At 42.6% G+C, this 23,883-nt stretch overlaps 1 protein-coding gene and 1 long non-coding RNA gene across 2 annotated transcripts; one reads left to right on the forward strand and one right to left on the reverse strand.

The window, feature by feature from the left end:
* Positions 1-364: 364 nt before the first annotated feature.
* Positions 365-22,533, forward strand: LOC131131517 (uncharacterized). Its single transcript, XR_009130201.1, has 3 exons — positions 365-1,165; positions 1,633-1,739; positions 22,100-22,533. It is a non-coding gene; the product is annotated as an uncharacterized LOC131131517 (long non-coding RNA).
* avpr1aa (arginine vasopressin receptor 1Aa) lies at positions 5,569-19,358 on the reverse strand. Its single transcript, XM_058076280.1, has 2 exons — positions 18,187-19,358; positions 5,569-16,970 (listed from the first exon to the last, which is right to left on the reverse strand). Exons 1-2 carry the CDS (start codon positions 19,049-19,051, stop codon positions 16,687-16,689), a joined length of 1,149 nt encoding a protein of 382 aa, XP_057932263.1. The 5' UTR covers positions 19,052-19,358; the 3' UTR covers positions 5,569-16,686.
* Positions 22,534-23,883: the final 1,350 nt, after the last annotated feature.

The raw sequence follows: 23,883 nt of genomic DNA on the forward strand, positions 1-23,883 counted from the left end.
TCAATATAACCGAGACACTTCCACAAAAACAGACTACAAAGAAATCAACCTTGTCAAAGAGAGTACTGCTGTGTTTTTAAGAATGTACTACAAAAACACTTCACTCACTTTACTCCAAATGGATAAAACAGCTACTTAAACCATCCAAAGGTTGGCTCAAGCCATTATGCCAGGTTGTATGTTAAGTTTAAATTAAATACTTTGGAAAGAACGGGTGGGGCGTATTCAAACACTTGGCGGGCCGGATGTGGCCCCCGGGTCGCACCCCTGCTTTTAATGCATGATCAGAGCATCTACTATATCAAACGATGCAACTTTGTGTTTTTTTTAGAGGGATTCATAGTGGAAATAGGTGTATCCCAATGACAACATTGTAAGCTAGCTGAAATTAACTCGTTTTTTTTGTGTTATAATGCACAAAAAATGGAAAGTAATATGCGTTCATGTTTCACATAAGAATTGTGCATGATTCAAAATAAGTGCAGTTCCCCTTTAAGGACCTCCAAAATACTCTCCAAAAAAAAACTTGTCAAAGATCCTCTATACAACAGGAGCGCTCTACTGTTTTTAATGACGTACACGCTACACAAGGATCCTATGCGAGCCGTTTTGACCAAGGCTTAGGGGTGCAAAAATGTTGTAGCTTGTTGCCTTCAGGTGATGTGGGGAAACAACAAAAACACTAACGAAACAAGATTAAAGTATCTCTTATTTTTCCATTTCTGTTTCCTCAATGCATCCTGTTAAAGGGACAAACCACCTGTTGCTATGCGCAAAATGTAGCTGATTTCCATGTTAGCCCACAATACACAAACAGTCTAATCGGTTGAATGTGCAGACTACGTGTGTCTCATCAATAATTCACAGCTTTATCAGCAAAGCGCTCCACTGACCTAATTACAGACAAAAGCTTTGATTTTGGTGCCCTCTGTTGTAGATATTTGTTTTTGGTTTATATTTTTAGTCAAGATTTTAGCCTTCTATGAATGCCAGCTGTAATGGGTATGAGGATGATTGAGGTTAGCTAATCGCCAACTAGCTAACTAGCCTGCTAGTTTGGTTTACATTCACATTTCTAACCCGGGGGAAGCTCAGTTAAAGAGGCAGGAGGATCGTCAGAAGAACTGACCGAACACCGTCGTCCTCAGTGGGCCGATAATAGCAGGTATGTTTGATCTTGTGTTCATCGCCTCATTGGTTGTTTCAGGATTACAAACTATGCCCCCCCCCCCCCAGTCATCCTGACTGTCACGTGACCCCCATACAAATTACATAAATAAATAATAATAAATGAACATTTAAGGTTACTTTTACCTTCCCTGAAGATGTGAGTGTTCCCAAAGACGATGTGGCAGAGAGATCAACCACCACGACTATCCTGTTTTTAGTTACATCACGTCTTCAGTGAGCGTGGAACCTTAAATGTTCATTTATGCCTTTCATTTATCATTTCTATGCTTTTCCAATTGTTCTCTACATAAAAAGATATCATTGTAAAACTATAAAAAAACATATTATGTGTTAACGTTTTTGTCTTTCTGAAATGGATTAAATTGGATTTACATGATTTCTTATGAGAAAATGTGACGCTAACCAAGGTTCTACTGTACTGTAATTATGCATTTTGACCAGGAGATGTCGCCAACGTCCACAGAATGTTTTTGTGCCACCGCTCGTGAGGATAAGCGGCATAGAGAATGGATGGATGGATGGATGCTCACATGTGTGCACAAGTTCAGGTATTAAATGCATAGACAAAGACACCTATACATAGACGGTGCGTGATTTATGGGTGTTATATTTAACTCCACTGCAAGGGTTCATGTTGGGGTGGTCCATGACTGTCACCACTCGAGGGCCGGCCGCCCACTGTTAACATAAAGACAGGGGCATCCGGACAATCAATCATATATAGCTGTCCATAAGCTGCAGGAGTGTCAGAGCGCATATTTAAAAAAAGATATATTACTATCTGTAAGTCAAGTCCAAATCTTAATATGACACACTAAAATATTCAGATGGTATGTGATATGTGTATGTGCTTTTGTAAATGTGATTGTAAAGTAGTTGGCCCACGTTACAGTAATAATATTTACTCGTTCTCGCTGACAGATTTAAACTCAAAACACAGCCCGCAACTTCTGGAAGCACTCGTTTTTACAAGCAGCAACTTGGTCTTAATTATACAAGCAATGACTACAATAAAATGTTGTTTTTATTTTTATTGCAAAAATAAATGTTTTGTACTGTTTAATGTTGGGTTAAAACTTATTTTTAGATAAAGCAAAAAAAGATTATTAAAAGGCTAGTTGTGTTTTATGTACAGGTCAAGTATATGGTTCCTATTTTAGGCTATTGTTGAGAAAATGTCATTGTTTCTGGGTGTAATTATCTCGATTTAGTGTTGCCAAATTGGTTATTTTGCTTGGCAACATTCCAACCCCCTTTGACGACATATTTTCTCAAAAGCAACCAGCGAGACTATGAGATTATGCTTCTTTCCTACAGCATTTTACAACAGCATATGCAAATGATATTCAAATTAAACAAAGGTCTCAACTATTGACTTATGGTGACTTGTAGGACAGCCAATAACTGCTTTTCTCACATTTTCTACCGCTTTTCCTCACGAGGGTCGCAGGGGTGCTGGAGCCTATCCCAGCTGTCTTCGGGCGAGAGGCGGGGTACACCCTGGACTGGTGGCCATCCAATCACAGGGCACATATAGACAAACAACCGTTCACACTCACATTCATACCTATGGACAATTTGGAGTGGCCAATTAACCTAGCATGTTTTTGGATTGTGGGAGGAAACCGGAGTACCCGGAAAAAACCCACGCATGCACAGGGAGAACATGCAAACTCCACACAGAGATGGCCGAGGGTGGAATTGAACCCTGGTCTCCTAGCTGTGAGGTCTGCGTGCTAACCACTCGTCCGCCGTGCCGCCAACAGTGTTTCAATGTAACCCTAAATAATGGCGATAACTGATATAACCACAGGTTCATTCATTTTTTTTTTCATTTGAGTGCTCCTGCCCAAGGAGGAGCACTGATTGTCGCACACACTTTGTCAGAGGGACGGCTGGTGGAGCTCAGGAGCCGGACGTTTTGCGGGACTACCATGTTCCAGACAGTGAGAACCGTGGCGGATATTTCATGTCAAAAACAGAGCTTGGGGGAGGGCATAGAGCGTATGACTATAAGGAAGCCCGCTCCTCTGTGACATCACAAAGGAACAGTATTGCCTCGCCTTCTGAAACCGAGCCTTTTGAGCCATCCCAAACTTCTTTCAGGGCTCACTTCCAAATGCGCAAATCTCATTATCTGAAACTTTGGCATTGTTTAACACAAGAATACAACATTATAACTACATTTATAGGTGAGAAAAATGGAAAAAAACATAATAGGCACAAAAGTAACACACTTGCTGATATAGTTCATCTTCAAACAGCTAAAATAATGCATAAGGCTAAAAACAACCAATTATCTAAAAATGTCATCCAATACTTCTCTACAAGAGAGGAGAAATATGATCTCAAGGAAGAAGTACATTTGAAACACTTCTATGCTAGGACTACGTTAAAAAGCCATAGCATTTCAGTATGTGGAATCAAACTATGGAATGGATTGAGTAAGGAAATCAAACAATGCACAACGATGAGCCAATTCAAGAAACAATACAAGCAGTTGATGTTTGCTAAATACAAGGATGAAGAGTCTTGAACCAGTCATGATGTGCTATATATATCACTATATTGACACTTACTATGGTACACATTATGTCATTGGATGCTCATATCACCGAGTACTTCGGTACGAGGTGCATTATTAAAAAAAACAAACAAAAAAAAACCTTAAACTGTATTATGGAAAGCAGGAAGTGAACAAATGTAACAGTTACTGATTGTAAAAGTACCAGATGGAGGGGTAGGATTTAATAAGCTTTGCTTCTTCCTACTCCTTTTGGACATGTGGAACTGGGAACTGATTATGGGATGCACTCAATTGGAATCTGATGCATGTTCAAATGAAATAAAACCATAACCATAACCTTCCGCGGAAACAACAATAGTTCCCCAAAGTGTTTGAAAAAATGTATCCGTAGAGAACTGAAACGCAAAGCATATCATGGGTGTCCTGGAGATTTGATCATCTATTACGAGCCCTAAAAATGTGTATCCATGCACCCCGTCAATATCTATGCCATCTATTTTTATAATTGTGTTTGTTCTGTTATTTCCAAAATGCACTAAGAGTTCTGTTTTGATCCAACCACCACAACCATATCTTATCGCGTTCTCCCTGTACTCGACACTGTCAGGTCGACGCTTGCATTTGACACTCACTTCCATCAGCGCATCACACGGCTCAGATGTAATGACTCATTAGAATATCTTGGAAGGCAACAGCTGCTCGGTGCCAAGCAGAACAAAGCCGGTAGGGGCATTTCATCTCCGGCTCTTTGATAGGGAGAGGTGGCTATACGCTCAAATGAACTCGTCTTAATTTGAAGGGGTTAATTTACCTCGAGCTTCACATGGCCGGGGAGAAACAATTATACAGGAACTTGTCATTAATGATTGTCCATTGAGAAAATGTAATGTTTTAGTTTCTAAGCAACGAGTCTCGCTGTGATCTCTTTGCCTGCTGCTTATATTTGCGTGGCTCTGTGGTGCGTTTGGGTGCACGACTGCGGAAACGTCAAGCATATTACAGGTAAAAAAGTTAATTCATTCATTCATTTTTTACCGCATATCCTCACAAGGGTCGCGGGGGTGCTGGAGCCTATCCCAGCTGTCTTCAGGCGAGAGGCGGGGTACACCCTGGACTGGTGGCCAGCCAATCACAGGGCACATATAGACAAACAACCATTCAACACAGAAGCAGAGCTTGGGTGAGAGCTTATCTGGCTTATCCTCGCCCATATAAGGAAGTGTGCTCCTCTGTGACATCACAAAGGGGCAGCTTTACCACGCCTTCTGAAACCCAGCAAAAATAGAAGCAGCGGTAATTCATTCATTCATTTTCTACAACTTATCCTCACGAGGGTCACGGGGGTGATGCAGCCTATCCCAGCTGTCTTCAGGCGAGAGGCAGGGTACACCCTGGACTGGTTGGTGGCCAGCCAATCACAGGGCACATATAGACAAACAACCATTCACACTCACATTCATACCTATGGACAATTTGGAGTCACCAATTAACCTAGCATGTTTTGTGGTTTTGTAGCATGAATGTGGGAGAAAACCCATGCATGCACAAGGGTGGAATTGAACTTGGGTCTCCTAGCTGTGAGGCCTGTGTGCTAGCCACTCGTCCGCCATGCATGCAAGTCTATGCATGTTTTCGTTGACTTTTTGTGTTTTTTTTTGTAACATTCCATGCAGTAGAACTCGTTATCAAAGTTAAGTTAGAACATTTTATCATTTTTATTAGCGAGGTAATACGATTAAGACTTAATGAGATTAATCGCAGGGATCCTGATGATTAATTTAGATTAATGAAGTCACGTTTGTTGCAGTTTTCCCAGTCAATTTGTTAAAGATTTGATAGTTCCGTGAGGATGGCTTGTCATAGGCTGGGAGATGCATTAGCCAAAGTGCTAGCAGAGTCCCAGAGTTCCATTTATGTGGTATTTTAAGCTGGAAACTGTTTTTGTTTACTCAAATGTCCCATTGAGAGTGGAGCCAACGTACTGTTTAGCATCTTCTGTATTGTGGAAGTGGTTGTGCAGCCTGCCCACCAATTGGACAAATTGGCCCGAAAAGCCAGAGATGTTTTAGGGATTTTCAGTCAACACATGGGTTGATTGTGTTTTAATCAGATTAGTAATGACGGTAGATTAATCCACATTAACAGCACTCATTTGTACATATATATTATTAACAGCATTTACTTTTTTTTAACTTTTAAATGACCATTACGAATATTAATAAGTCCATTGTTTCCCATAACAAGTGTTATGTCAAACTGATGCATCACTGGCTGAGAAATGAATGAAAAGTTGTGGATAGTTTGTTAGGGAATTAATGCAAATACACAAACATACCCAAGCCTCTTTTGTGAAGCTAAAAATACCATCAATTAAAACAATAAATGAGACAATAAAAATAACAACATTGTGTCGCCATTAATTTATCTCTGTTTTGATCAAATGTAAGACCAAGGAGGAGGATTGTGCACTTCTGCCAAGCAACAAGCTGAAACAAACACAAAGACACACACCAAGTGCAAAGATGGCTGGTTATTATTAGGACAACGTGTTATTGCATCAGACATGTTGGCAGGTTTACAACGTAAGCTGCTTTGCGCACACTTTTTAAATCAGTCGAGAAAAATGCAGCACAGGCTGCATGGTTTCTATTACTTGTAAGTCTTATGTAAACATAACCTAATGGCTAAAGATAGAGGGGTCTAAAACAGAGCCCTGATGAACCCCTAATTGCCCCCACCCCCCACAGGAATGTGTTGTTGAATGTGGTATTTTCCCATTGGAAGTCAACAGGGAGTTAGGAGAGCGACATGACTTGTTGGCGTGTTTTGTGTGTGAGGAACAGTGAAATAAACAAACTGTGAATCTACTTTGTGAGCTACGCTCTCATCTGCTCACAACACGGCATCAAGCTGTGACTCCCAACGCATGCCAAAGCTAATGTTTTGATATGACTGTTAAAGTTGAAGTAATGAGGAAGCGGGAGATGATATTCCAGGATTTTCATGCATGCCCTTTTATGTGTACTATAATGGTGAAGCAGTTTGATGCTAACGCTAGCTGAGCAACATGTCTTGGATACAAACGGTGGCCATGGTGACAACCTCATTGTTGAACCCATAACGTGACAGCACAGCTGTCTCCACATCATAGCAAAACATGAAGCAACAATCTCCCCGCTGCATGGTTTCTCTGTCTATACCTCAAACTTCAAAAATGATCTGGAGTGCATGAGAAAGCGGAAAGGAAAACTTAGCTCTCTTTGACCACAGGATCATTTATGGACAAATACAGTATAGTACACAACATAGCAGCAACAGAAGCAACGTTGTAATGGCGGTAATGCTAGGAGTCCAATGGGCCGACGCTAGTTCCAGTGCCAGTGCCGGCCCATTGGTGCAACTTGGCTCACGCCATTACGTTCCAGTGGATTCCACTTGGCGGACTTTTTGTCACCGTTAGGGGCCACCATGAGCCAGTTGGGAGGCAGTTTGAGCCATTGCGCGCCACTAGGCACCTTATTGGCGCCACAGCAAATTGTATTGGCGCGAACTGGCACAAACTGGCACCAACTGCCGTCGGCCCATTGGACTCCTAGCATCATTGGTGCAACTTGGCTCGCGCCATTACGTTCCAGTGGATTCCAATAGGCGGATTGTTTGCGACATTTGGTTCCACTTGGTGGACACTTTGACTTGATTTGACACAAAGATTTTAAACATTTCGAAATTTTCTTGCCGCTAAACTAAATATTTGTCGCCGTTAGGGGCCACCATGAGCCAGTTGGGAGGCAGTTTGAGCCACTGCGTGCCACTAGGCACCTTATTGTTGACACTAGGCGCCACAGCAAATTGCATTGGCGCGAACTGGCACAAATTGGCGCCGGCCCATTGGACTCCTAGCATCATTGGTGGAACTTGGCTCGCGCCATTACGTTCCAGTGGGTTCCAATAGGCGGATTGTTTGCGACATTTGGTTCCACTTGGTGGACACTTTGATTTGATTTTTGTCACATAGATTTTAAACATTTCAAAATTTTCTTGCTGCCAAACTCAATTTTTGTCGCCGTTAGGGGCCCCATGAGCCAGTTGGGAGGCAGTTTGAGCCACTGCGCGCCACTAGGCACCTTATTGGAGACACTAGGCACCACAGCAAATTGCATTGGCGCGAACTGGCACAAACTGGCACAAACTGGCGCCGGCCCAGTGGACTCCTAGCATCATTGGTGCAACTTGGCTCGTGCTATTATGTTCCAGTGGATTCCAATAGGCAGATTGTTTGCGACATTTGGTTGCACTTGGTGGACACTTTGATTTGATTTGACACAAAGATTTTAAACATTTCGAAATTTTCTTGCTGCCAAACTCAATTTTTGTCACCGTTAGGGGCCACCATGAGCCAGTTGGGAGGCAGTTTGAGCCACTGCGTGCCACTAGGCACCTTATTGTTGACACTAGGCGCCACAGCAAATTGCATTGGCGCGAACTGGCACAAATTGGCGCCGGCCCATTGGACTCCTAGCATCATTGGTGGAACTTGGCTCGCGCCATTACGTTCCAGTGGGTTCCAATAGGCGGATTGTTTGCGACATTTGGTTCCACTTGGTGGACACTTTGATTTAGTTTGACACAAAGATTTTAAACATTTTGAAATTTTCTTGCTGCCAAACTCAATTTTTGTCACCGTTAGGGGCCACCATGAGCCAGTTGGGAGGCAGTTTGGGTATGAGTTGAGTTTGAGTACAGTATAATTTCAACAATTAATGCGCTGTGAGCTTTTGTGTACGTGCATATTTGCTGGTGGCGTGACACAAAAGACTTCTGGGAGTGATTTTGTAGGAATTGGTGTTATTTGGAGCATGGGAAGAGAACAATGGCGCAGGAAGTGTGTGGGGTTGCATGCCATGTATTAATGTTTGGTCGCATCTGTTAAAATAAATAAATAGTTTTAAAAGGACTTCCACATGTCCGAAATCCACAGAGGCACGCAGGCAGGTTGGTTGACTGATTGTACACATTTCCTGTGAGGAAAAATACATTGGAAGAGCTCAAGTACTGAAGTATTTGTCTTGCTGTTGTCACTCGTTCCAATTTCTTAGAAAGAGGGTGTCCAAAGTGGTTGGTGGGCCATTTCTGGACAATTTAATTTGAAAAAAAAATAATTAAGTGTTATTTACACAAAAGCTAAGCACTGTCAGACTTTCTGTCTTAGTGAAAGTGATATAAGTTTTGCATCCTGCAAAACGTGCCACAAAAAATATCTCACCCGAGTTTGAATTGATTGATTTGGGGGACGAGCACTTTTTATTCTATGTTACAACCCGCTGTACTTGCTAGTGTGGGCAAAATTTGGCGATGAGTACCGCCTCAGGACGGACTTAGGAGGATGCAGACATTATGCAACACTTTTAGTGCAGGAGGAACTTTTGTTGTGTGCAGGGCTGCGTCACACTCCGCATGATGTGTTATGCGGGCATTGTGCACACTGATATCACATGATCTCCTCTCCGGGCACAGTAGAGGGAGTCGGCTGTATCTACACTTCAGAAGGCAGCGGGTGCGGCTGCAGGGACCAAGCATAGGTGGCTAAACCTGCTTTTTATTGAGGTTTTCAGTTAATAATGATTCCCTGAATAATAATTAAGCACGAGGGGACACTTTTTCATCGCTTTCGTCTAGACTAGGACCAATGGACCGACTAATGAGAAGACAGGATGCTATTCAGTTCTCGCTCACACAGGTACTCATGGAGGAAAAAAATACATACTTTGGAATTTCTAAAAAATAAATTTGAGATAATTTATGACATGGGAACTTGTTTGCGCCAGAGTAAACAAATCAGATTTACAAGTTTACAGTCATTTACGCATACATTTATGTAAGTTTATCTCCAATACTAGCAAGAGTATTTTTCTTTAGTGAGCAAGAGGGTAAAATGGCTCTTATCATAGTAAAGGTTGCTGACCCCTGGTCTAAGGCCTAACCGATTATACGATTAACACTAGAATGCCCAGGGGTAAGTGTCCCTACCGGAGCCCCCCCACTAGAGTCGAGCCATTTGAGTGGCTTGGGAATTCTAGTGTTAATCAAAACAGTATTTAATCGACTAATCTTTAGTTGCAGCCCTAAATAATGCATCACACATTTTATTTTTTGATTATGCCGGGGGGCAATGAAGGGCAATCTGCGGTCCAGAAAATGGTCCCTTGGGCTGTTTGTGAAGACACGTCCAAATGATCCTTAAGAATGTGGTTATTATCACCTGCCTGCATGCCCAAATGCTTTTTAGCACCCCTGAATCAATTCTGCTTCTTTGTTCAAGTCCTCCATTTCACTCAGTCTTCCCAGCTCTCGCCTGAGAGTATCAATGTTACAAAGAAAACAAACACAACACTGAGCGGGATCAGTGCAAATAGGCTGAGGAATTCTATACTTTTTCATCTCCACTTTGTCTCATGTGCGAGTCACAACAAAGTGGAGTAGATTTTGCGATTGACTGGGTTTTATATTTCACTACTGCACTCCAAAGGTCTGGGATTTGAGTCAGACGGTCAAGCTGAAGAAGGAGTCTTAAGGGGAACCTATTATGAAAAATTTTCAGCCCTTTGTTTTGAGTTGTGGACTAATATGTGCTAATATGTATGGACTAATATGTGCTCCTATAGAGCAGCTCCACACAATAACCAGCATAGAGCGCTTTCTAGAACTTCCAGAATTTATTCCAGTCGTATTTATGAGATGTTGTGCTTCCCCTAAATGTAGCTTTCCCGAAGAAACACTGGGACACGCTGCTAACACCGTAAACACAGATAACTACCATTGTTAGAACGACCTCTGAAACTGAAGTTCAGAGCCATGCCAAACTTCTTTTCGTATTCTTGTTTTTGTATTGTCGTGTTAAACAAAGTTTTAGATAATGAGGTTTGTACATTTGTAAGCGAGCCATGAAAGACGTTGGCTCTGAATGCTCAGTTTCAGAAGGAGTTTCAGACTGTTGCTCCCTGTGACATCACAGTGAGCCACACTTCTTTATAGGGGCATGCCCGGGTACAAGCTGTACGAGCCGTTATCTGTACATTATCTGAGTGGGACCAATCACAGCGGAGTGGACGTGCTTGGAGGTGGAATAAATTGAAACAGACCCTTTTTGGAAATCAAAGGAAATACAACTGGAATAGGTGCAGATTCTGGAAGATGGAGAAAGCTTTCTACGCAGGTTATTGTGTGTAGCTGCTCTATTGGAGTCAACAACTCAATAGAATGAGCAGTATAGGTCCTATTTAAGTACACGAAACCTGTCCTGTTTTTGCATGTTGTCAACAAGTAAACACTTTCATGCTTGTGTAACCTATGTTAGGGCCTAGCGTATATTTTTCTGTCCGCTTCCCCTGGGGAGTCATTATTATTTCCCACAGAGAAGCTCCATCACTGCCTCCTGAGGTATTTACTCAGTCTCGACGTTGACTGATGACCTTAGCCCATATCGTGTAATAGCGTGGCAGGCCCCGCAGCTTAATGACTGGCATGCCTAATGAGATGCAGAGCGCCTGCAAGACTGGGAATTCCACATATGTCCATCAAGCTTACAAAGACCCCATGACCCCTTCGCCACATCCTTTTCCATAACGCCTCGGTAGCAGTAGCAACCTCAAGATCCCTAAAGGATAGCTCCTTATCCTGATGCTGGTTTTATTGCTCACAATGATTGCTCTGTCTTTACTGGGCTTTCCCTTCCACCGTATAGACTGAATGCTAGCTAGCACCTATAGTACTGACCCTGCAGAACTCCTGGGATATATTCGCCAGAGTCTCTCCTGTATGTTCTGCAGCCAGATGATTAAAAACGAGGATCAGAGGGGATAGAGGTACTGCATGAGCTGCCAGGATCTAATTTGTTGGTGCTATACTGAGGCACAGAGATGTTATTTAGTGGAGAGATGATGGCTTTCTGTGGGGAGCTGGAAGCAGGGCTCTTATGGTGACTCCACAACGCCTCACAGCTAATATTACAATACCCGGGTGTAGCTAAATAATATTATTACACAGTTCTCAGCAGGAATCAATGCAATTTTACAAAATGTACACTAGATAACATTGACAAATGTTCGGAGTTGGTAAAGGTGTCGAGTTAAGGGAAATGGGAAACTTTGGAACGTGGAAAATGGTTACTTTTGGGGGAATTTTGCCCATCATTCACAACCCTTACATATTATATATATACAACCCTTGACATATTAATAAACATGGAATGCACAGCGCCTGCAGGTGTAGCTAATGAAGTGTCGGGGGGGGGGTATACATCAGACAGCATACACAAACACAAGCTGGCTGCTCGCAGTATACGTACTGACAAATCTCATTATCACATTAAGGTGGATGTGGAATGTTCACGCCAAAATAGACAAGATTAATTTCCACTGCGTGTCCTGATCATTCACATTAGTAATGGGCTGCCACTAAGGATGATTTTGTTAGCCGATTAATCTGAAGGTTGTTGGTTCAATTAATTGAGTATCATATTTTCCGGATGTGCAAAAACACAGGAGGCAATGAGCGACTCTGACCAGCTCCACTGGTTAGTGATCCATAGCGAGCTGTGCGATTCTCCCACGGTTTGATTGGCTGTCAGATGTTCACTGTAGCATGTAATAAAATTTCTAATACGGCAACAATTTTTTTAACTAAATGAGGACACACGGTCATCATGCTGCAGTGACACGACAGCCAGCATTTCCTTCTCCCGCTCCCCATCCCCTCAATGAGCCTTGCTGGCCAGGATGAGTTGGTGTCACTGCCGTGGTTCTATTCCCTCCATGTCAGCCGACGCCACCATCGAGCCTTGCTGGCTATCATTCATCAGCTTGTGGGAGGAGCAATTGCATTAATTCAATGAACTTGTCTTCATTAATGTACTTTCGAGTGAGTGAATGCACCATGTTTTTTTTGTCTTTCCGGGACCTCCCATAGAGAATGAGGAGTCTTAGAATAATGATGATTGTGTCCAAAAAACAAAATAAAATCATTAGAGAATCACAATCACAATCAATTCACATAATTCCCATATTGAACTGGGATGGCATACTGGTAGTAATGCATTATTATCATTGTTGGATTAGTTTCACCTTTTAGGATTTGTGGTATCTAAATTATCCACAAGGAAATGCTGGAAACCCAATGCCAGTCTGCAGTCTATGTTTGAAGGATCACAGCCGGTAATGGACGACAAAAGCAAAACCGGGCTTGTCCTCAGGTCAAATCATCAAGACCTGCAAATCTCCCCAATCAACGCGCTGATGAGAACTGTTTGGGGCTGTTGCTTGGCAACTGGAAGGAAACCCCCGCCACCACACTGTACGTCCACAGCTAAGAAACTACCAAAACAGGAAATGAAAATGTAATTGAGCGTAGTCCATCGGGAATAAATCATGGTAGTGTTGTATTTTACTACCTGCTCACACAGGCGGCCATGACAGTATGTGTTCAGATGAATGGGCTGATAGCGGTTTGTTTTATCATGGCAGAGTGAGACTTCGCTTCCGTCTGGCTTCTAGTATTGTTCCCCTTCCGCAATCGTTTGCCACTCTAGGGTCAAACAGTTTTATAAATACAGACCTGCGCTGATTCCTTGTATGCTCATTGGCCAGAGTTAACTTTTCACACAAGACCGTGAAATTGCACCATGATCCAATTTGTGACTAGAGTGCGAAAGCAGGAAGTCAGCCAGCCAGCGTATACATTTCCAACTTATATTTGCAAAGTATTCACATGGGCAAAAGCCTTTACAGAGGCGTACAGCTGACATATATTACTCCTTTTTACAGATGAAAATATATTTTATAGACTGTAAGTGTGCAAAAGTCTTGGGCCACCATTTTCCATAGTTGCTTTGACATTGGCAGGTTTCCATAGATCAAAGAAGAGCACATTGAAGTTTGGTAAGGGTTTGGCTAAAGCTGTACACAATGGCATCATCATACGGAACCATCCATATAGTTGTATACTATGGGGAAAAGAAGTTGCATGAAGTTTGCAAGAGTTTGAGTCCGATGAGCGATGGTGCAACTATTAAGCACGTACCTATCAACATTTGCATTTGAAAATAAGGAAAATTCTGGTTCTTCTACAAAAATTTCCACCAGCAAAAATATGGGAAACCTTTGAAACGGGAGAGTATTGACAAAGAAGGGAAAAATACGGTAAGAATGAAAGTTCCAATTAACGGATCTTTTCCAAAATCATAGAATCTCTTGTAGTCTCCAGGTGTGTCATCTGCAAAAATATAAAAATAAAAAACTGAAAACAGCTGTGGCTGTAGTCAACCTCTTTTAAAATAAATCTTATTATTATGTGTATTTATGTTGATTAATTGTATTGCGGGCTGCACGGCGGATGCGTGGTTAGCACGCAGGCCTCACAGCTAGGAGACCAGGGTTCAATTCCACCCTCGGCCATCTCTGTGTGGAGTTTGCATGTTCTCCCCGTGCATGCGTGGGTTTTCTCCGGGTACTCCGGTTTCCTCCCACATTCCAAAAACATGCTAGGTTAATTGGCCACTCCAAATTGTCCATAGGTATGAATGTGAGTGTGAATGGTTGTTTGTCTATATGTGCCCTGTGATTGGCTGGCGACCAGTCCAGGGTTTACCCCGCTTCTCGTCAGCTGGGATAGGCTCCAGCACCCCCCTGCAACCCTCATGAGGATAAGCGGTAGAAAATGAATGAATGAATGTTGATTATGTATTGCTGATTCATTGTGTTGTGGTTGTCATTAATAAAAATGAAAATCAGGAGATTTACTGACGTGTCATGGAAGATTGCTCATGAAGAAAGTTTGTTTTGACTTTTGAGGTCCTATGGAACATGGAGCTTGAACCCCATTTGTTCAATATTTAGAGAGTTGGACTGTATGGTCGTTGGCCTAAGACCTTTGCACAGCACTGTACACTTCTTTTGGAACTACGCATCATTTACAGTGCGACATGCCGCACACATTCATACTGAAGCCCAAACCACACCCCCCCATTCTGTCACACCACCCAGCCAGCTATTGGGGCAGGATGCCATTCATTAAAGAAGCTGACGTGGCGTGTGAGGAATGTGTGAACCCTGACACCGAGTAAGCCATGGGAGGTGTGTGGACTCCTCCGACCATGGCCCATCTTCTTACTTGAAATCATCCTGATGGATGTTTACCGCTTTCATAGGTCTCCCGCAGCGCTTGGAGCCAGATGAAAACCAAATGGCAAACAAGCACCCCTGCTGCAACATGAAACGAAACCTTGAACAAAGTCTCAAGGGAAGAAAACGTGGAACTGTAAATCAAAAGCGGCCATCATTCAAAGGAGAGATCCCTTTAGATGTTTCTGAATGTTCATTGAGAAGAATGAGGTGTCTTCCTCGCCTCACAGTCCGGTTCTTTTCAACACCTCATGGCTGCTATGGGGGTTTGTAAACGCTTTGTAAACACTTTGGCAGCAAAAAGGGTGGTCAAGCTGCCTTGCGCTGCTTTGCAGATGTAATTGCTCCTGAAAGCTGGAATGTACCCTCCCATAAGCAACCAGTAGATGCAGTCCCCCCCCACCCTCACCCCTCCCAAAATTGCGTGTGAATACTGAGAGAAGCTGTCGCTGGTCTAGAATTCCAAAGAAATAAATGAATAGTGGGACCGTAAGTGCTGGGAGAAATATATAAATACATCACAGCGGGTCATAGCAATTCCAAGATACTGGGAATATGTGCCCCCCCGGCAATAAGAGATGGTACGGCAAAAGTAATTGCTCACTGCTCCTGAGCGACAGGCACATTTTGTTCTTTGAGTTTGAATTTTATGAGCTATTATTATGTTACTATTGTTATGTGGTAAAAAAAAAAAAGTGGACAGATAATATTACCGTAAATGTTGCTGTTTATGCCTATTCAGAGGCAAATCTCATATACTGTAGTTAGAAAACCCAATGACTCCTTCAACACACAATTAATGCTGGCTTGGGCACTCCTGTTGCTGCTGTACTATGCGACATACTTGTCCATAAACGACCATGTGGTGAAAGAGAATGATGTTTTCTTTTTCTACTTTCTCATGCACTCCAGATCATTTTTAAAGGTAAGAAATTAACTTGATAAAATGGAGTTCCCAAATTTCTGAAAAATTGGCTTCACTTCAACCCAGAGTGGTTTTAGTAAAAAAAATAAAAATGAAAAAAAAAACGGCCATTTTGACAGCATTTAGGGTACAAGAAGAAAACTAGCATCAAAATCTCGACAACTGAGTGAAACAAAATAAGCACTTTAACAGTGTTTATATTACTGCAGCGTGATTTACTTGGTATTCTTGTGGAAAAATGATGGAATTTCATCACTGATATAGTATTATTATTATTATTTGACCTCATTCTAGCTTCCCATAGAGGCCTTCATAATACACCTCCCAACATCACACACTCATATAGCACAATCAGAGTTGCACCACAAAAATACCATTAGAAGAGGCAGGCACACAATGGATTCATTCTTCTCACTCACACAAGCTTTGCTTTCACTTCTACACAATTAATATAATAATATAATAATAATTGTGTGACTACTATTATTATTATTCAGTAGCAATGTGATGCAAAGAACCAGGAAGAAAGGCTAATGAAATAAGTAGCCTTTAAATAATAGCACGGCCGGCCGCCTCTCAGCATTCACACGACAACAAGGGAACATCATTCATGTGAGATATGAAGATACGACGGAATGCTGCAAAAAGCCTTGTGGAGATATGACACCATGATGTATTAGTGGCGTTATTAATGGGTCTTTTGTCTTATTTCCCCCAATTGTCTCCAACATCCTGGTGGGCACGACAGACCAAACAGTCTGATTCGGCGTCCCCATTCGCACTCCTTTTGTCGCGCATGCCCCTTCTGTGTTTGTGTACCTTCAATTTTCCATTCCACATGCCCATAAAGCAGTTGCCAGGCTGCACGTTCACTCAGCCTGAGCGGAAGACTTGGGGTAATTGTCTAGCTCCTTCCAGTTGACAGAACTGCCCGTGGGGCTGCGATTGGTCGCCTTGGTGAGCAGCGTGGTCCTCCGGAGGCTGCTGTCTGAGTCCTCCTTGCGGAAGTCCGCCTTCATGCGATGGCAGCAGGGCAGGCAGTGCACAAAGTCCTGCAGGAGGTGGCCGCTGAAGATCATGTAGATCCACGGGTTGCAGCAGCTGTTGAGGCTGGCCAGCAGCGCCGACAGCGTCACCGCCGTGTTCTCGGAATCTGGAGGACAGAAAGGGGGAGAAGTAAAAAACAAATTTGATTCACTTGGCTCACGGGCCTGTCTGTCTGAGCTGAAGTCCTCCGGTGGTGTAACATGAGAGCAAATATTTTAAACAGCCATGTGCGTTTTTACTGATATTGGGGTTGTAATCAACAAATATATGTATTTTTCCATAAAGTACATTAGAATTGCAGGAATGACACGTTTTAAGAACATATTGTGGGTTTCTTCGCCTTCAGCCTCTATGACTATTTGTTAACTATGCTGGCTGACAGGGACAAATGCACAGCAACGTCCAAACACAAAATGATCCCAGACCACAACCCCTTTTATTCTTGTCAAATTAACAATTCTTGTTAACTCAAAGAGCTCTGACAAGGTTTGGATTTTAAGCTTTACGATGTGTTGTGTTAACCTCGGGTTGATCAGGATGAGTTCACTTAACTAGAATGTATAAATTAGGATTAGGAACAGCAGGGGACTACTTTCCATTGTGGATGGATAATGGAAGCGCATCCTGACAACACCCCGTGAATCTCAGGGAGTTCAAAAGGACATTTGCTCTTAGGCTCTCCCCCTCCCCGCCCTGTGCGCTCTGGTCGTTGATTGCTCGTTTGAGTAATTTACTGTGTACAGTCATACCGCCTTTATCAGATTTAATTGGTAGAATGTTGAAAACTTGCTTATAACTTTCTAAATGGAATCTTTACCTTTATTAGAGCCTCGTATACATGATATAGCACCCCTATAGTCACATTTACACTGCATTTCTCAACTGTAATGCAGGTCAAAATAATCAACCTTAATTTGTCGGATACTGTGTTGTCAAAAACAAATTTGGCCTGGATCTACACCTGGTTTGGACATTCACATCAATTTAGATTTAATACATGAACTAATTTAAGTGAACATGAAGATCCAGACTTTGTTCAATCTTATTGATTGAATAAGTCATCCAAATGATCTTTATTGTGCTTACAAACTCTTTTTGGGTGCAATTAAATGGACTGTTGTAGCTATTAAGAACCAGCATCGTGTTTTGCCTATAGGTGACAAATACTAAAGCTTGGTGGCGGTGCTTGTTTTGGTTTAGAGACCCCTCATAACCGGCGCGTAAAAGCCGTGCGTAAAATACAAGTGCGTAAAATACGTCAATACGCGCCAAGCCAAGCAAGTGTAATTAGAGCTGTGAGGTGAATTTTCCCCGACACTCACCGGCAAATTGGAGGTTGTCGTCCCACACCGACCACATCTGCACAATGAAGAAGGGCGCCCAGCACACGATGTAGGCCAGCACGATGACGAGGGTCATTTTGACGGTCCTCAGCTTGGCCCTGGAGATAGTGGTGACGCTGCTCACCGAGTTCTTGCCTATGAGCCCGTCCTTGCCGGCGGCGGTCTTCCTCTTCTTGTACTTGATGTTCCTCCAAATGCTGTGGCAGATGAAGCCGTAGCACACCACCAGGATGACCACGGGCACCAGGAAGATGCCCACGGTGATCCAGGTGATGTAGGCGCGCGCGCCCCACGGCTCCACGAAGTGCGCCCAGCAGTCGTAGACCCCGGTGCCGTTCTGGATCTCGCTGAGGGAGAAGATGAAGACCTGCGGCACGCTGAGCGCCAGGCTGCACGTCCACGTCGACACAATCATGACGCACGAGCGACGCGTCGGCTGCTGCAGCGTTTTGAGCGGGTGGCAAATGGCGATGTAGCGGTCCACCGTCATCATCACCATCATGTAGGTGGACGCGAACATGCCCGTCACCTGTAGGTGCTTGACGACGCGGCAGAGGACGTCCGGCCCGTAGAAGCGGTACGTGATCTTCCAGCAGAGTTGAGGCAGCACCTGGCAGAAGGCCACCACCAGGTCAGCCAGGCTCAGATGGCGGATGAAGAGGTGCATGCGAGACATCTTCCTTTTGGTGTTGTGCATGGCCAGCAGGACGCTCACGTTGCCCACCACCGCCACCACGAAGGTGACGCTCAGCACCAGGATCTCCATCTGGGCCACCTCCTCGTTGCGCGCGAACGGGTCGGAGGAGTTCTTGGGGACGTCGGTGCTGTTTCCGGGACTCCCCATGGTGTGGGTCTGAAGTGGGGCTGCGAGTGGAAGGGCTGGTCGCCTGCTCAGGAGCAGCGCATAGTGGAAGTGTGCGTGTGTGTGTGTCTCTCTGAGCGCGCACACTCAAACACACACACACACACGCTTCTGGTCCCTGGTGCTGCCGGATGCGAGGTGCCCCACCGAACCGTATAAGGAGCTGGAGTCCTCCCTGGGAGAGATGAACCCGATGTGCTGCTGCTGCTGCTGCTTCTGCTGCCGTGGAGCTTCTAAACACGAATCATATTTCACGCTGGTAAAAAAGTTGACACGCTGCAAGAAATGAAGAAGCACGCCCCCAAGGTGCCTACTTTGGACCACTCCAAGAATGCACTGCAGACAGGAGCTGGTTCCACAAAGATAATACTTTATTCACAGAATAAAGTTCCAAAGTTGACATTTTGAGATGTAGTATTCGGGAGGAACATGGAATACACCAGGGGTGGGCAAACTACGGCCCGGGGGCCACATGCTGCCCACTAAGTGTTTGAATCCGGCCCGCCAGTTGCTTTCTAAGTGTTTCAACTTTTAACATACAAACTGGCAACATGTTTAGCACTTGGAGCCTTCAGGGTTAGTCCTCAAGAAGAACTTGCAAGTGGAAGAAATAGTCTCTTTGCGCTTTAGCTCTGCTGCTAGGCCTACCACTTTTGCAATGTACTGTGCTTATAATTATAAGCACCATGTTGAATGGATGAGAATTAATATTAATTAACAGATGAGCAGTCAGTTTTAAAAAGGAGACAGCTGAAATGTTACTTGGGTTTAGCAACTTTTTAGCAAGTTTACATTCATTGGACCTACCAGTAAGTTGCAGGCTTTGTGAGAAGTCCAGACTATAACAAATCAGTGTTTTTCAGATTCGCCTTTTCCCCCGAATTCTAAAAGACAATAAAGGACATTAAAGGATATATACAGTAAACCTCGGATATATCGGACTCGGATATATCGGAAATTCGCTCACAACGGACAGATAAAAAAGAACCGATTTTTCTGTAATGCATTTCCAATAAAAATTCATTGCATATATCGGATGTTTTATAACGGATTTCGCCTATTTCGGACAAAATCTCCAGTCCCGTTCCAATGTATTTCCATTAAATTTCCCTCGCATATATTGGATGGCCGCATCATGGCGCTCCGATTCGCCGAATCGTGACAGGCCGCTATACGACGTCATTTGCAGCGTTTGCAGCGTTGCCTGCGCGTCCAGGTACATTGGAAACATAGTCAAGGAAGTGCCTTTTTATAACGGATAAAATCCGATTTACGCATATACCGGATATAAATCCGATATATGCGTAAAATGGACATTTTCCGGTACACGCATATAACGGATTTCGCTTATATCGGACAAAACCAGTGGGAACAATTGAATCCGATATATCCGAGGTTTACTGTAATATATTTTATTTGTATAGTGCTTTTCAAAATACTCAGACACTTTACAGAAGAATGGAGTTGAATAAAAGCAAGTAAACAGAGTAGAAGACACACCAAAATACAACATTCATTGGTTAATTCACAGTTAAAACATGAGTAAAAGCGGGGCGCGGCACAGCAGTCAGATATAAAAAGTTAGATATGGACAACAACAGAGAAGCTTAAAAATACTACAGCAAAATATAAGCAGTTTGCTCAGCTAACTCCAGCACACATTGAGCTATATGTGTTTCTCCTATCATGGAGGAAACAAAACGTCTGAGATGTAGCCTACTAAAGACATTGGAAACTAAAAGAAAAGACTAGCACAGTTACAGTATAGCTAGTCAAATAATACACAAGATATAAATATAATATGTTCTTTGTGAAAGAGGAGTTCTAACAACTTTTATTTTCAGGTGGTATGCTAGCTCTATACCAGTGGTCAGCAACCCACAGTGCGAGAGCCGCATGTGGCTCTTCAGCCTCTTTGTTGTGGCTCCCTTTGCAATGCTCAAGTATTTAACACCCAAACTTGTTGGGACCAGAGTAAACAACAAATGTAAATAGATTCATTCATTCATTTTCTACCGCTTTTTTCCTCATGAGGGCCGCGTGAGGTGCTGGAGCCTATCCCAGCTGTCTTCAGGCGAGAGGCAGGGTACACCCTGGACTGGTCGCCAGCCAATCACAGGGCACATATAGACAAACAACCATTCACACTCACATTCATACCTATGGACAATTTGGAGTCGCTAATTAACCTAGCATGTTTTTGGAATGTGGGAGAAAACCCACGCATGCACGGGAGAACATGCAAACTCCACACAGAGATGGCCGAGGGTGGAATTGAACCACTCGACCGCCGTGCCGCCCTACAATACTTCAATAATTTCAATAAATATGCACAAGATTTTGCACAATTGCACAATTTCGCTAAGAGTCGCTAATTAACCTAGCATGTTTTTGGAATGTGGGAGGAAACCGGAGTACCCGGAGAAAACCCACGCCTGCACGGGAGAACATGCAAACTCCACACAGAGATGGCCGAGGGTGGAATTGAACCCCGGTCTCCTAGCTGTGAGGTCTGTGCGCTAACCACTCGGACCGCCGTGCAGCCAAAAATGTAAATAGAGTTTACATTTAATTTTATACAGATATTTATGTACATTTATCGTCCATATTAGCAAGATCTGTTACTAGCAAGAGTACGCTTTTTTTCCCTCGGAACTACTTTGATACCCCAAAATTCCCTCTAAATCAAAATCATGGGAGACTCGCAATGTGAGCATGTTGCTGCGCATTTCTTCAGGCATCAGGTATAAACTTTTGAAAGTTCATAAGATATTGTTTTTGAATTATGTTTTGCGGCTCCACTCTATTTTCCTTTAGTCAGCAAGCGGGTAAAATGGCTCTTTTGATAGGAAAGGTTGCCGACCCCTGCTCTATACAGTAGCTAGCTTTCTCTCATTTAGCCAAACATACCAAAAATCCCATCTAATGTGAAAAATCTATCTTGGTATATTTTCACTTCTCTGAATGAGACTTATCTATCTGTAGATGAAAGAATAAACTAACTTGTTTCCATGTATTGCTTCTCTCTAGGCATTCGGCACTGCAGCTCTGAGAAGGAACAATAAGTCCTGCTGTTTTCCCTCCAAAAGTCTTCTTCCCACAATCCATTGCAGTCTACAGTAATTTACACTAATGCTCTGGTTTGATAAGTGATTTTAATGTCAATTACTGTTACCAAAGCACTGTCGAGAGTACCGCGTTAGTACATATTAGCCAGTCACAGTAAAATACGGTATGTATTACAAACTGGTTAATCATAGTAATAATCACAGTAATGCACTGCTCATAATACGGTGTTATTGTATACTATTGTTAAAGTGCAGTAATATATTGTAATATGATTCACAGTAAATTACTTATTATTTACAGACTGGTGTTACTGTGAAAGTTTGTGTAATTTACAGTACTCTAATGTGAAAACATTTACAGTAAATTAGTGTCAACACTACAATAGTCCATTGTAGAATCTTCATTGTAAATATGGATCAGAGTAACGCACTGTCCATAATACAGTACCATACTGTGGAGATAATAAATTACTTTATTATTACTTTATATATATATATATATATATATATATATATATATATATATATATATATATATATATATATATATATATATTTTTTTTTTTTTTTTTTTTGTAGGAAGAAGCAAAGCTTATTAAATCCTACCCCTCCATCTGGTACTTTTACAATCAGTAACTGTTACATTTGTTCACTTCCTGCTTTCCATAATACAGTTTGAGGTTTGTTAGTTTTTTTTAAATAATGCACCTCGTACCGAAGTAGGAGGTGATATGAGCATCCAATGCCATAATGGGTACCATAGTAAGTGTCAATATAGTGATATATATAGCACATCATGACTGGTTCAAGACTCTTCATCCTTGTATTTAGCAAACATCAACTGCTTGTATTGTTTCTTGAATTGGCTCATCGTTGTGCATTGTTTGAGGGTCTTACTCAATCCATTCCATAGTTTGATTCCACATACTGAAATGCTATGGCTAGCATAACGTAGTCCTAGCATAGAAGTGTTTCAAATGTACTTCTTCCCTGAGATCATATTTCTCCTCTCTTGTAGAGAAGTATTGGATGACATTTTTAGCTAATTGCTTATTTTTAGCCTTATGCATTATTTTAGCTGTTTGAAGATGAACTATATCAGCAAGTTGAAGTATTTGTGATTTTAGAAATAAGGAGTTAGTATGTTCTCTGTAGGCGGCATTATGAATTATCCTTACTGGCCTTTTTTGCAGTACATTTAGCGAGTGAAGATTGCTTTTATAGTTATTAGCCCATATTTCCACACAATAAGTAAGATATGGTAGAACCAGAGAGCAATAAAGAGTGTGGAGTGATTTCTGATTGAGAACAAATTTTGCTTTTTTCAATACTGAAATATTTCTGGCCACTGTAAATTTAATTAGGCGATGTATTGCATTTTCTAACTAGTATGCATGTTCAAATAAAATTCAAGCATAACCATTAGCAAATTCCTTTGTAAGTGTAGTGAATTATAAAGACTAATAGTGTATAAATGATAGTTTGCACAGTCAGATGAAATAATGCATGTTTAAGTGTGAGTATCCGCTAAATTCATGCGATCCATGTGCTGATAGTGAAGATCTTTATTGCATTCCCATGCAGACGTGCCCATCCATTTCCGCACAATGTGCAAACGGGACCCCCCCCCCTGCTCTCAGGAGGCCCCCCGCCCTTCCTGTGGCCTACACTTCCTTACAATTTCCTGTTGGCCCGTCAAAATGGCTTAAATGCCCTTGGCTTCTGTTCCAAGCCCCACGAGAGTCC

Source organism: Doryrhamphus excisus, chromosome 6 (assembly GCF_030265055.1).
Source record: "Doryrhamphus excisus isolate RoL2022-K1 chromosome 6, RoL_Dexc_1.0, whole genome shotgun sequence".
Classification (NCBI taxonomy): domain Eukaryota; kingdom Metazoa; phylum Chordata; class Actinopteri; order Syngnathiformes; family Syngnathidae; genus Doryrhamphus; species Doryrhamphus excisus.